The 13,432-nt window shown below is 49.3% G+C and overlaps 1 protein-coding gene across 12 annotated transcripts in view; it reads left to right on the top strand.

Annotated features, from left to right (window-relative positions):
- Positions 1-10,098, top strand: part of foxp1b (forkhead box P1b) — a 163,207-nt gene extending 153,109 nt beyond the window's left edge. For all 12 annotated transcript variants that reach the window (XM_086197208.1, XM_086197199.1, XM_086197239.1 and 9 more), the window contains 7 exons: positions 2,768-2,972; positions 3,129-3,205; positions 3,739-3,840; positions 4,723-4,844; positions 5,505-5,574; positions 5,724-5,890; positions 8,096-10,098. In XM_086197208.1, the coding sequence (XP_086053334.1) occupies positions 2,768-2,972; positions 3,129-3,205; positions 3,739-3,840; positions 4,723-4,844; positions 5,505-5,574; positions 5,724-5,890; positions 8,096-8,240 (888 nt within the window). In that variant the 3' untranslated portion in view covers positions 8,241-10,098. The remainder of the gene's footprint in view (positions 1-2,767; positions 2,973-3,128; positions 3,206-3,738; positions 3,841-4,722; positions 4,845-5,504; positions 5,575-5,723; positions 5,891-8,095) is intronic.
- Positions 10,099-13,432: the final 3,334 nt, after the last annotated feature.

Raw genomic sequence — 13,432 nt, 5'->3', positions numbered from 1 at the left:
CATTCGAGCACAAAGACGCCCAGTTTACACGGGGAGCTGTGTGTCAGCCCTGCACCGCTCAGATTATGTGTTTACTGCCAGGTGGTTATTGATGTGGGGGGGCTGCATTTACCCCCCGCAGCCCGGACAGTCAACACAAAGTGGCAGGACAAAAGAGTGTCTGTTAGAGCCGTCCCAGTGTCACTCACCCTGATTGGTCAGATTAGAGTGTAGAACCGCCAGCTCTGACACAGGGACATTTGTGTATGAAAAGTGTTGGGGCGGCAGATAGCATCTTGAGTTCAGTACCTCTCGTCGGTCCCGGGGGCCCAGGAGAATGGCTGTGTCACCGCTCAGCGCGAGCACGCTCCAGGGGACGCGCCGGGCTTTTTATTCTAATAAATAGACTGCTGCTCTCCAGCTCTGATGAATATGTCTGGCTTTGGCTGCCTGAGTGCTGGACTTACTCAGGTCAGGGAATGTGACCCCATCCAGGCTCTAGTGAGATGCGGCATCAGTTGTGGAGGCCAAAAAATAAAATCAGAATCTGAGAAAGACGTCGAATGAATCACTTCCCCCAGGGGCTGCAGATGCACTCCCCTCCCAGGCAGCACTGGTGCAGGCTTTCCAGTGGAGGCTGAGCAGCCGAGTGTCACAGCTGAAGAGCTGCCGTGAGTTTCCTGCTTTACATGTCGCTGCGATTGAAGCCGAGTCGTCGGGCGAAGGCACTGCGTCGCTCTACGATCAGAGGGTGGATGAAGGGGTCGGAGCGAAATGGGCTACATTACCAATGCATTGTTCTGTGTGTGAGGGTGTGTGTGTGTGTGTGTGTGTGTGGGTGTGTGTGTGTGTGTGTGAGGGTGTGTGTGTGTGTGTGTGAGGGTGTGTGTGTGTGTGTGAGGGTGTGTGTGTGTGAGGGTGTGTGTGTGTGAGGGTGTGTGTGTGTGAGGGTGTGTGTGTGTGAGGGTGTGTGTGTTTGTGTGTGTGAGGGTGTGTGTGTGTGTGTGTGTGAGGGTGTGTGTGTGTGTGTGAGGGTGTGTGAGGGTGTGTGTGTGTGTGAGGGTGTGTGTGTGTGAGGGTGTGTGTGTGTGAGGGTGTGTGTGTGTGAGGGTGTGTGTGTGTGAGGGTGTGTGTGTTTGTGTGTGTGAGGGTGTGTGTGTGTGAGGGTGTGTGTGTGTGAGGGTTTGTGTGTTTGTGTGTGTGTGTGAGGGTGTGTGTGTGTGTTTGTGTGTGTGTGTGAGGGTGTGTGTGTGTGTGTGTGTTTGTGTGTGTGTGTGAGGGTGTGTGTGTGTGTGTGTGTGAGGGTGTGTGTGTGTGAGGGTGTGTGTGTGTGTGTGTGTGTGAGAGAGAGAGGGTGTGTGTGTGAGGGTGTGTGACTGTGTGTGAGGGGGTGTGAGTGTGAGGGGGTGTGTGTTTGTGAGGGTGTGTGTGTGTGTGAGAGAGAGAGAGAGAGAGGGTGTGTGTGTGAGAGGGTGTCTGCACTCAGTGTCACTAAGCATTCTTGTCAGAAATCTGACCTTTTCCGCCATACATAATTGAGGAGGGACTTTTTGTTTATTTTCTTTAGCAGCTTGCCGAGTCAAAGCCAGTATAATTAGATCACCAATTACCATTTAATTAATTTCAGTCTGAAGTCTCATTTTGTCTCTGCACTGGAGTGAGTCCAAATGGTGAGGCAAACAAAGGCGAGGCTATTACCAGCCTGTCTGGCCCATTGTTGAGGGCTGTGTGTGTGTTTATGGCCGGGAATATGGATGAAACATGAAACAAAGCCTGCTAATCCCCAGGAAGAGAAGTCACCACCGCAGCCGTCCTATTGATAGCATTGTGTCAGAAACACACAAACCCAAGTGTGATTTATTTGCTTCATGATTTACAATAACAGGTCTCCTGCTACCGTTGCTGAGGATGTACATTTCTGCATCGCAGCAGAAATCCAAATTTTTTTGGGCCGACTGCGCCAGAAGGCCGAGTTCAGCCAGCCAACAATAAATGGACGCGGTGAGGACGTGGACAGGAGTCGCTGAAAACACACCAGTGACCTTTGCTGGAACAGCCTGGAAACACATCTGGAAAATAATACCAGATTAAAATATTATACTCAGGTTGTGCTGCAGCGACCCCCTACTGAGCTGCTGTGACATCAGGCAGCGATAACTCAGCCTCTGGATCACTACCACGTTGCAATATCATGAATGCAAATATTCTGAGAGTGAAATAGTTCAGCCTGTAAGCTGTGTATTCACTTCTCCTAGGATATTTTCGTTATTGCAGTATTTGTGGTGAGATACTAGATGGTGATACTGCAGTCATGATAGAAACTGGCCTCCTCCTGCACATCAGCAATTACACCAATTACGTGCATTCGTGTCATTAATAACTAGAGCCCACATCAGGCCAGAGTTTTCCACGCGACTGCTGCGGGACAGCTTGGGCTGCCGGGGCTCGACGCTGCACCTCTCAGCCCCGGCCTTAATGAGTTTACCTCGTAGCCATGATGCCACAGAGCCCCGCCTCTCCTGTCCACTCTGCTGTCATGACATCACCGCCATGATCACAAACAACTAAAGCCGGTAATTAGCTTCGTCCTTTGTCCTTCGGCTGCCTGAACCTGGGCTCCGCCCCCTCTCCAGGGCTCCGCCCCCTCTCCTAGTCAGCTCTGCTAGTGAAGGTGCAGGTATGTTGTCTGACTAGAGCGGCATACCGCTTTAAGGGGGGCGGGAGTCCTGACGTGGTAGCGAGATGAGGAGCAGAGGAGGGGGGTTGACCAACTCTGTTTCCTCCTCAGCTCAACCTGGTGTCCAACGTTACCCTGTCCAAGTCAGCCCCTGAGGCCTCCCCTCCACTCAGCTTGCCCCAGACCCCCACCACACCCACTGCACCGCTCACACCCCTGTCGCAGACCCACTCCGTCATCACCGCCACCAACATTCACAGCGTGGGACCCATGCGACGGCGCTACTCTGAAAAGTACAACATGCCCATCTCTCCAGGTACGGGCCTGGTGCGCACGCACACGCACGCACGCACACGCACGCACGCACGCACACGCACACACACACACACACACACACACACACACACACACACACACACACACACACACACACTTAGGCACTGACACCTAACTCTTTGTCTCCTGTGTGCAGATATCAGCCAGAACAAAGAGTTTTACATGAATGCCGATGTTCGGCCTCCGTTCACGTACGCCTCACTAATACGACAGGTGAGGAAGCTTCAGCTGTGTAGGAGCCACTTTCTCCTTCCACGTTTTCTCATTAAATTTGAATACGATTCCAAGAGAGAAGCAGATTAACCAACTTCAAATGAGAGCAAGAATGCTTACGGGAATCAAGCAACAGCCACATATGACGGAGGCGTTTGATTAAGCGTTTCAGTGGCTGTGATTATTTCCAAGTTCATTTCACACAACAGTAGGGATGAACCTGTTTTAAGATGGCCAGTCAATTATCGGCCGGCCACAGTAATCTGGGATCTCAGGAATTAATCTGAGCCAGCCATAATTGCTGCCCTGTAATCTGCCTGAGAAATGTTTTCGCTTGCCCTTCATTTGCACTCACGAAAGAAAATATATTCAAATCTGCCGTTTTGGAATGAAAAGTGGTGGAGAGTTTCCTTTGCTGTTGTCTGTGTTTTTCTTGAGAGCACACAAACCTGCGTGCCTCTGGTGAATTATTCATCACTTTGTGAAGGGAGCAAAATTTGATATGTTTGTTTCTGTCACTGTTCCTCATCCAGGCAATCCTCGAATCTCCAGAAAAGCAGCTAACACTAAACGAAATCTACAACTGGTTCACACGAATGTTTGCATATTTTAGGCGCAACGCAGCAACATGGAAGGTAATTTTGCCGCTCACTCTGACTCCCGCGAGCACTTCCAGACACATTCCCAGAAATAAATAAAAGCTAGGCGGGCGACCTTACAAATGAACATTTACCCAAATACCTAACAATGCCCTACTTATTCTGTCCAAACGAACCACCCACTAAACAAACATGTGAAAGGGATATGTGTTCCTGTAAAAAATAAAAAGATAGAGAGGGAGAAGAAAACAGAAAAAAGAGAACGTCTGTGTAATATGTGGGTGGCATTAGTTGATCATAGCCGCGCGCTGCCAGTGACTTCTGGCTGAAACCCTCGCCGACTCCAGACGGGAACACTGTGTTTCCACCAGGCCGCAACTGCACACGCACACACACATCCTTGTACTTATGTCTTTGTGAGGACTTTCATTGACATAATGCATTCCCTTACCTTCAACCTAAACCTAACCATCTCAACTTACATCCTGACCCCTGACCCTGAACTGGACCAGAACCTGATTCTGACCTTAAAACCAAGTCTTGACCTTCAAACGGCCCTTTGAAGATGTGAGGACCGGCTTAAATGTGCTCAGTTTGTTGGTTAGATAAGGTTTTCTAGTCCTCACTATGTAGAAGGTACAAGAAAACACACACACACACACGCTTGGGTCTGTTAGTATCAAACTTTTACTGAACGATCAGCTTTTGAATGATAGAAAGCAGATATCAGTAACTCATGACTGTTGCCATGGAAACAGGAAACATTGACATGTTGTTTATGTCACTAGAAGCTCGAGGGCCACTAATGTTCCACTTGCTCTCATTTTGCTGTCAGTATTTCAGATTGTGTGATGAATGACGTGTCTTGTGTGCTGACAGAAACCTTCTTGTCTCTCTTTGTCTTCACACCAACTGCAGAATGCAGTCCGGCATAATCTTAGTCTTCACAAGTGTTTTGTGCGAGTAGAAAACGTAAAAGGGGCTGTGTGGACAGTCGACGAAATAGAGTTCCAAAAGAGACGGCCTCAAAAGATCAGTGGGTAGGTGTGGCCTTGTGAGTGGCGACCGTGTTGCCACTGCTCGTGGGAAGAGGCTCCATCTCCTTGTTTTTGTGTGCCATAACGTCCAAAGTCGCCGCTTGCTTTGCCCCCCCCCCCCCCCCCCCCGGTGATACTCATTACCCTCAACAGCTTGTTTTCATTGTGGTCTTCACGCTGTCCTCCTCCCTGTGTCTGTGTCCTCTGTCCGTCCCGCTGGCTTGCTCCCCAGGGTGCCATTCGCACCAACCTTTCCCTGCATAAGTGCTTTGTGAGAGTAGAGGATGAGTTTGGGTCCTATTGGACCGTTGACGAGGACGAGTTTAAGCACGGCCGCCACATACAGCGAGGCCGTCCTCGGAAATACGCCGCTGATGAGAACTTTGACGAGCTGCTCGTACAGTAAGCACTTCCTCCTGCAAGTCCCACCTGCATGCCCCCCGCCACACTTCATCCGCCATGCTTTTTGCCTCCATCAGCTTTCTTCATCGCCATGACAATGGAAGTGTTGAATATAGTTGTCTGGTTTTGTCAAATCAGCTGTAGCTGTAACCTCCCGTCCCTTCACCAGTTAATGTGTTAGTCCTTCTGCAAAGCGCTCTGATTTCCTCCCGTGAACACGAGACTGCAGCCGAGGCTCTAATGGAACTCCTCTGTTTGCAGAAGTCCAGCCTTAGTGAAGAACATTCAGACCAGCTTGGGCTACGGTCCGACCCTCTCTGCTGCCTTCCAGGTAAAAATATTAATGACTTCATCTTCAGACAAGAAAGTCTGCCTCCGTCTCGTTGGACCCGGTCTTGGTTCCCGGGTGGAAGAGTGACGGGCGACTCGGAAGGTGCTGACAACTCGCTTCCACTTCACATTTCATGCTTTGCTTTTCAGGCTTCAATGGCAGAAAACAGCATACCTCTATACACTACTGCTTCCATCGGGAGTCCCACCCTCCACTCGCTGGCCAACGCCATCCGCGAGGAGATGAATGGAGCGATGGACCATGGAAACAGCAACGGCAGTGACAGCAGCCCAGGACGCTCGCCCCTGCCAGCTATGTGAGTGGCACACGCCGCCCAGAGTTTCTAAGCTGCTTACTCCACTGAGGCAGATAGACAGAAAATAGTCCCCCTCACCGTCAGCTATGAGCTGAGAGGGAACGGTGCCAGCGAGGCCAGTGAATAAAGGGACGATGTGGGAGCCGTGCGAGGGGTCATGGTCAGAGCTGCAGCTCGCCTCCCAGCAGAAAAGGAAACTCCACCTTTGCGAAGCGCCTGTCACCAGACCAGAGCCCCTCCGTGTTATTCTAACACAAAGTTTATGAACTCTCCTCTCTGTGTCCTGCTGCTGCTGAGCCTAGCCATAATCAGCATTCCAACCTGTTCAAATATTTACGAAATGCCAGAACGCAAAGTGACATAGCTGTTGGCTCCAACACAGCGAAACATGAGCCACAACACATTCAGCAAACGCCTCAGAGCCGCTAAGAGAAAAAACCAACACTAAAGCCTAATTAGTCTGGAGGACATCACTCAGGATTCTCCTGTCGGGGAGCTGCGGTTTCCAGGCCGACCGCAGCTCCCCGCTCACTTGTTGTGTAGGAGTGTCTGCTAAGTTGTTTGAAGCCTAAAATAATACAGCGCACGCTGCATCGTTTCCAGATGTGGGGGCAGACCACTGGAGGGGGGTTCTGCCTGAAAACAGAAAAGGTGCAGCAATGTGCTCCTGGCCAACTAGAGGAAAGTGCCATCCCTAATCAGGGAGAACATAGCTGTGAGCATTGCTGTGGAACAGGAAAGGCAGAGACAGGATGGGTGTGCTGGCCCAGAGGCAGCCGGTGCCCCTCCGCTGCTATCTTTAGGCTCCTGCAACTCTTTAGAACTCCATAATCATGTGGATGCACTCCCCGCAACTACAAAAGCACTTAAATCTGTTTTCTTTTGCTTTTAAAGAACTCTCTGCTCTCATGAACCAAACATACTGAGTGGCCGATGCGTTCGTATTGAGCAGCAATGCTACACACAGCGAAGCACACGGGTCTGCGTGCTGGGCCTGGTCCTCACAGTACCAGTTCATCACCCTCGTCACCAGCACCTGTTCTCCATCTGGGCCGGTGCTGGGCTGCTCGACAGGTTTCAAGTTCTCCTCACTGAGCGAGAACCCGAGCCAGTGAGAGTCGGGTACCCGAGAACTAAGAAGACTAATTATCAGCAAAGTGTCGCATCAGCATGCAGCTCAACGGCATCATAATAACAATTTCATGTCTGCCCTGCAGCCATCCACTCAGACCCCAGGCAACGGCGCCACCGCACTGTCTTTGATGTGAAAATGATAGAAAAGCTGACTTTACTTTTTCCTCCTTTTTATAATTTACACCCAAATATGTCAGCTCATTAGCATACGAGTGTCTCCATCACAATAGCTGCAAATCGCACGAGGCGTCCTGGCGGGAATAAATCAAACCGGCTTTCGGTGAGGACGAGTGTGCCAGTCGTCTCTTGTTGTTGTAGTAAATGAGCCGGGCGCTTCATCCTGACACGGCGCTGCCTCCTCTTCAGCCGCCTGGCACCGCAGGTTACAGGCGCCCCCCCGCCCCCAAGCTGCTAACACACTCTCTCCTCCCCCCGCGCTGCTTTCCTGCTCTGTTTCTGTAATGAGAAATTTGGCAGATCTCATCTCTTTAGTGGCTCTTTTGCCCAGGCTGAGAGCTGGGGGGGGGCATCATGTTTTCCCTTGTTTACCAGTGACAGTGTTATTATTCTCGTAAGGGTTCTGTTTCTTATCACCGGCTTGTGCCGAGTGTGCTCCCGCCGCCGCGCTCCTCCTCCTGCCAGCGCTTCTCTTCCCCTATTGACACGCGCGTGAAAATATGCATTAATTGTGGAGTTAGGAGCTTGGACGGCGGTGTCTAGTCACTGCGTTTGCCTGAAGTTGATTAATGATAGAAGCCGGCTCAGGGTGGTCCTCTGGAGACCCGCCTCGCAGGTTGTGCATGTTAACGAGCAGGAAGGGGAACACACAGCGCGCGCTGATCCTCCGCCACCAGGAGTCCATTCTCTCCTGTCCTCGTCTCACGCTGTTAATCTGCCTCATTTATCAATTCTAAGTGAAAACTCTGCTCTCAGTTGCCACGAAAATAAAAGCCTGCAGCTCTGGGTTTGCGCCGGTTTGATCCCCAGCAGAAGGCAGCTCGGGTCGGTGTGACAGGTCATCACGAGAACGTCCGTGAGCGGTTACATGTCTGTACACGTCTGCTCTTCCAGGCATCACATCAGCGTCAAGGAGGAACCACTGGACCCCGAGGACCACGACGGGCCCCTCTCCCTGGTAACGACCGCCAATCACAGTCCAGATTTTGATCACCACAGAGATTACGACGACGACCAGGGCACCGATGACATGCTGTAAACTGGCGGCGCCCGGCGGCCTCCGAGGCAGTCTCGCCATGAAAAACACTGAACTGCAGTCTCCGCCACTGACCACAGCTCAAATGTCTCCAACCAACTTTTTAGTGCCATTACGATACATAGCAAGAACACACACACACACACACACACACACACACACAGAATAAACCCCTGTGAGGGTTCTTTTTTTCGATCACTTTATATTTCAGATTTAAGTCAAAACAAACTTCATTTGTACTTGTGTCAGATGGACGGTTTGGTACGTGGTGACGCACTGGTGGGCGGAGACCGTTGCTGCACAGCCAGGACAGTGAACTGCCCCCCCCCCCCTCCCCACACACACACACACACACACACACACACACACACATTTGACCACAAGAAGAGACAGAATGACTGACGTTTAATTTACTCTGTGTGTGCGTGCGTGTGTGTGTTTGAGGGAGCGTGAGTGTGTTCATTGCCACTGCCTTCAACACTTTGCATCAGTTTGATTCCTCCTTTTACAGTCAGAGGGATGGGGGGCTTTCATGGGGGGTCTTCAATATCAACGTGTCTTTCCCTCATTCAGTGCTGTTGTTTTTCTTCCTGTAAACTCATCAGACCTCATGTCCATGCTGCGGAGACCCTCCATGTTCAGAACTTGATGACGAATGTTTATGATTTCCTTTCATGTGCTTCTTTAAACACACACACACACACACACACACACACACACACACACACACACACACACACACACACAAAGCTGAATGTCTGATACCAAGTAGCATTTTCCTGTCATTTATTCTGCCGTCTTTTAGAACGTCACCACTCTGACATGTAGCCCCCCTGCACATGAAGTCCGTTGGCGATGCACTACTCATAATGAAGGCTCTCTCCACGCATCAATGAAGTTTAATTTAAGATGCGAATGAATGACAGAGAAATCATGCAGGTTATGATTTATCCTTATGAAATTACACTCTAAAACAGCCCCTCGCAGCAGAGCGTGTCGCACCGCAACACAATTTCTGATCACTTACAAGTGCAGGTTTTTTAAAGGAAAATGAAAATGTCAGGTGTGCACCAGCCAGATAATGATTTAGACCAACTAATTGTGATTCCTGAACACAACTGTCATTGTTAATCAGCGCTGGTGAGTTTTTCTACGCCGTAATTTCATCTGGTCCAAGCGGCGCCCCCAGATAAACGTGCATTCCCTCTAGTTCCATTCGTATCACGCGCATGACTAGTTTCACTTTTCGTGAGTGTTCATAATTGCACACCAGATGAAACGCTCCTCTTCATTCACTGAGGGGAAAAGTCCCACAACTCGCTGTGAGGCCGCAACATTGCACATTCCACGAGAAGGGCCCAGACATACAGCAGAGGACACGCCATTCAGGGAACCCGCGTCACCGCCAGCCAGGAGCCCGAAGCTGCCACACCCGCCTCCACATGCTCCACTGAAGAGACCATGAACTTCTGACTGCAATCAACCACTTTTAATGTGTTCTTATTTATTCTTAGTATAATTATTGGTAGATGTTCTATTTGTTTCCTCTCTTGTTCTGTGACTACCAAAGATAAACTACCAAGTCAGTGATGTGTGTTCCATGCAATAGCAGAGGCCAAAAATGTCCTCCGTTCCCTCCCGTCGGCCAACGAGCGGCGCTCAGCAATGAGCTCGGCGCCGAGCGATGAACGGCGCTGACGGCGTCGGCCGATGGCAGACAGAATCAAGGAAAAAGCTCCTCACACTGGTGTTTTCATCCATGTTTTTAAAAACCAAAGGGGCGGAGCTTCGGGGGGGGGGGGGCTGCAGTCATAGTCGCAGTGACCAAAAGTGAACGGGAGGCGCTGACAGCCTGACCACATCATGACCAAATTAGGGAAAGGCTTTGTCTTGGGGCCAGTAAGAGGAAAAGCAGCTTTTTGGTATTTGAATCAAGTTGATGAGGAAACTGTGGTGGTCGGTGGAAAAGAACAATGTGAAATGATTCTCTTCTTCAACTGGACCACGCCATGATTCAGTGTTTCTATTCTTTCATTCCTTTTCCATTCGTTTCCTTTCCCGATGATTGTATGCCAGTTTGTGGGCGTGTTCGCGTCTTGACTGGGATTCTGCTGTTCTGTGTTATTGAGACTGGCAAGATGTTCTGATTGTGTTTAAGTTTCTGTCAACATTTTACTTTTTATATTAAAAAACACTCCTGTCAACTACTAAGCTGGGTACAAGGTACTTCATGGAAGTTATTGTTATTGTTTTTTCATGATCGTGAACAACAAAAGGAGAAGCTGTGGTTTCCGACGTGGATGATGGGTGTTGTTCTGTCCAGGCGGCTGTGGGCGGGGCTGCCCCCCAGTCTGGCTGCCGTGGCGGGTGACGGAGGAGGCGACGCTGGTAGAGGAGGAGAGTGTCAGCATGTGTAGCTCACTAAGATGACGCATGAGAAAACATACCTCAGTGACTCCGACACATTTCACTCACTCGGTCCTGCATGTGTAGCGCCAGAATGTCCCAGCTCATCCCCGCGTCTCCTTCACCTGTTCAGTTGTACATACGTGTCGGTCTCCTCCCCGTTGACCTTTTTTTCTCCTTTTAAAGATCAAAAGATACATTTGTGTTCTGATGTTTGCTTTATGGCTTTGTATTAACTATGAAATAGCTAAGAGAAAACTGCTGTATGTACTGGAATAGCAAACTGTGCTGCAAATGTATTTTACTGAGTAATTCTTGCTTAAAAAACAAACAAAAAAGAAAAAAATCCTCATCAAGGCATCTGGGGGGTCATCACCAAGTTTGGGATTTGAAATTGTAAAATAGCAGACAGACTTTTCTCTGTTATCATTGACTGAAGCATTTTGTACAGATTCTTTTTGTGTTTAGCTGTTTTCTACGTCCAACCACTGCCTTGTGTGGCTGCTCAAGATTAGCGCTCGCAGCAACGGCCACAGGTATATTTCCTCCACCTGATGGAGATATCATGCATGACTAATGCCAGGGTCAGACGTGCGTGTGTGCGTGTGTGTGTGTGTGTGTGTGTGTGCGCGTGCTGGGGGAGGGTAAGTGGTCAGTAATAATTCAAGGGTGTATCAATCTAATGATATTTTATATGAAGTTAATAGGAAAAAGAAAAATATGCAGTGCCAAGATGTTAAGAATATTGTTGAATCACTCTCCCTCTCTCTTTTTCTTCTTCTCAAAGAAATCCCTCTCATGCCTCAAACCTTCTCATGTCATCATGATATTTTTAGTTTTGTTCTTTGGTTAACTGTAAAGGTTTCCAGCCAATCACAGGAGGCTGACACGGGTCAAAGTTTAGCTGAGAGTCGCAGATCTGAAGAAGCCACCGTGTCATCCAGCGCCGACCATTCGGTTGGCTGCCATCGCCACACCCTCTAACCCTCTCACCCTCTCACTCTGTCACATCAGATGTTTCTTACCCCTGAGGGGGGGGGGCAGCTGTCATGCTGCTCTCATCCTTGTTCTTTCTCATTTTTTGGTTAAAGATGTTGGTTGTAGTGTCTTTTGTCTTCAGAGGGAGGAATATTACTGCTCCTCTCTTCCACGGGTGTGTAACCTCCTCCTCGTCTGTCTGAGGCAGACCTCTGTTGTAGTCAGTGGCAATGACTGACATGAGCATTCTGAACATGCAATAAAAGCTGGTTGTTGAGACTCCAGGCTCCCGCTTCCTGCTTTCTACCCTGCAGCCACGGCTGTTTCAGCCACAGTCCCGCTGCCGCGCCGCCGTCATCCTCAGCCTCGGGATGCATCGGTTTCAGCATCAAACCATATCGTAATTAAAGAGACAGTTAAGCTGTCTTTCCTAACAGCAACTTAGGTAGCTGCCTTTGATAAAACCATAAATTCTCACAGCATTAAAATTCCAGAAATAATAGCGTTGTGGATTTGGTGACAAGAGCTAATGCTGATGACCAGGACTTGTGTTTTTACGAGGGGGGCCGGGGTCACGGCGGCCACTAAACACCAGACAGAGATCAAGTCTAAGCACTTTTAATCTTGTGAAACAAGCAATTACAAATAGTTGCATTGATTTGTTAAAAAGCTTTAGGTGACATAAATCGTTTCTTGCTTAGCTTATAGCAGGAAAACATAAATGTCAAGTGTGTTATTAATTAAGGCCTTTGAAAGACAAGATTTAATGAAACCATATAAAATCCCCAGCAATCTTTCCGGAGGCTCTATTTCACACACCACCAGGATCCAGCTTGTTTTCATGGCCACCATCAGACAACATTAAGTTGGAGTGAAGACACAGCAAATCAAAGTGTTTGGCTTTAAAGACCACGTGGAGAAGAAACATCCACATAAATCAGGGGCACAATAACTTCTAGAGCGGCATTAACATATGATATGATTATAGTCATAAAGGTGGGTGAAATATTGGGGAGCAGCCTCCAGTGGCCCCGCGCTCGTAGATCCTCAGCAGCGACACGGAGACAGGACGCTAATCACGCAGCTAATCGAGTGTCTTCGTGACGGAAAAGGAACTTTTACAGAAAACAGACCGGCAAGTTAAAGTGGTCTTCATATTTTCACTCTTGCTCGCAGTACCTCGACTTATGCAGCTGTGTATTTGTCTCCACTTTGCACGTGACTTCAACTTGAATCAGAAGAAACATTGCAGCAAGTCAGTTTAAAGTCCTTCACAGGGGTCGCTGGGCCCAACGAGGAAGGAAGCTGAATTCCTGTTTAGTCTTGAATAAGAAGTTGTTGTCTCTATTACAGAGCGATCCAGACGGGATGCTACCAGATCCGAGTCACATCGAGAAAACCCCTCACCACCACCACCACCACCACCACCAGCAGCAGCAGCAGCAGCAGCAGCAGCACAAAAAGAAATGTTTTAAACGACAAACAATAAAATAGTGCTTTAGTGGGTTAATAAAAGTCCCACATCAGCTCAAACACAGATCATAGGAGGCTCTGCCCTAAAGCTGGCCCTTCTGTCACCTTTGGTGTGTGCGCCTGCCAACAGACAGGCCCAGGAAGCAACCCCCCCATCCCTCCATTCATCATCCATCCACCCATCCCTCCATTCATCATCCATCCACCCATCCATCCATCCACCCATCCCTCCATTCATCATCCATCCACCCATTCATCATCCATCCATCCATCCACCCATCCATCCATCCATTCATCATCCATCCACCCATCCACCCATCCATCCATCCACCCATCCC

The sequence above is a fragment of the Aulostomus chinensis genome, chromosome 3, assembly GCF_037954235.1.
Source record: "Aulostomus chinensis isolate RoL2024-O1b breed Wild chromosome 3, RoL_Achi_v1.0, whole genome shotgun sequence".
NCBI classification, from domain to species: domain Eukaryota; kingdom Metazoa; phylum Chordata; class Actinopteri; order Syngnathiformes; family Aulostomidae; genus Aulostomus; species Aulostomus chinensis.
The sequence above is the reverse complement of the archived record's forward strand: the minus strand, read 5'-3'. Positions and strand labels throughout refer to the sequence as shown.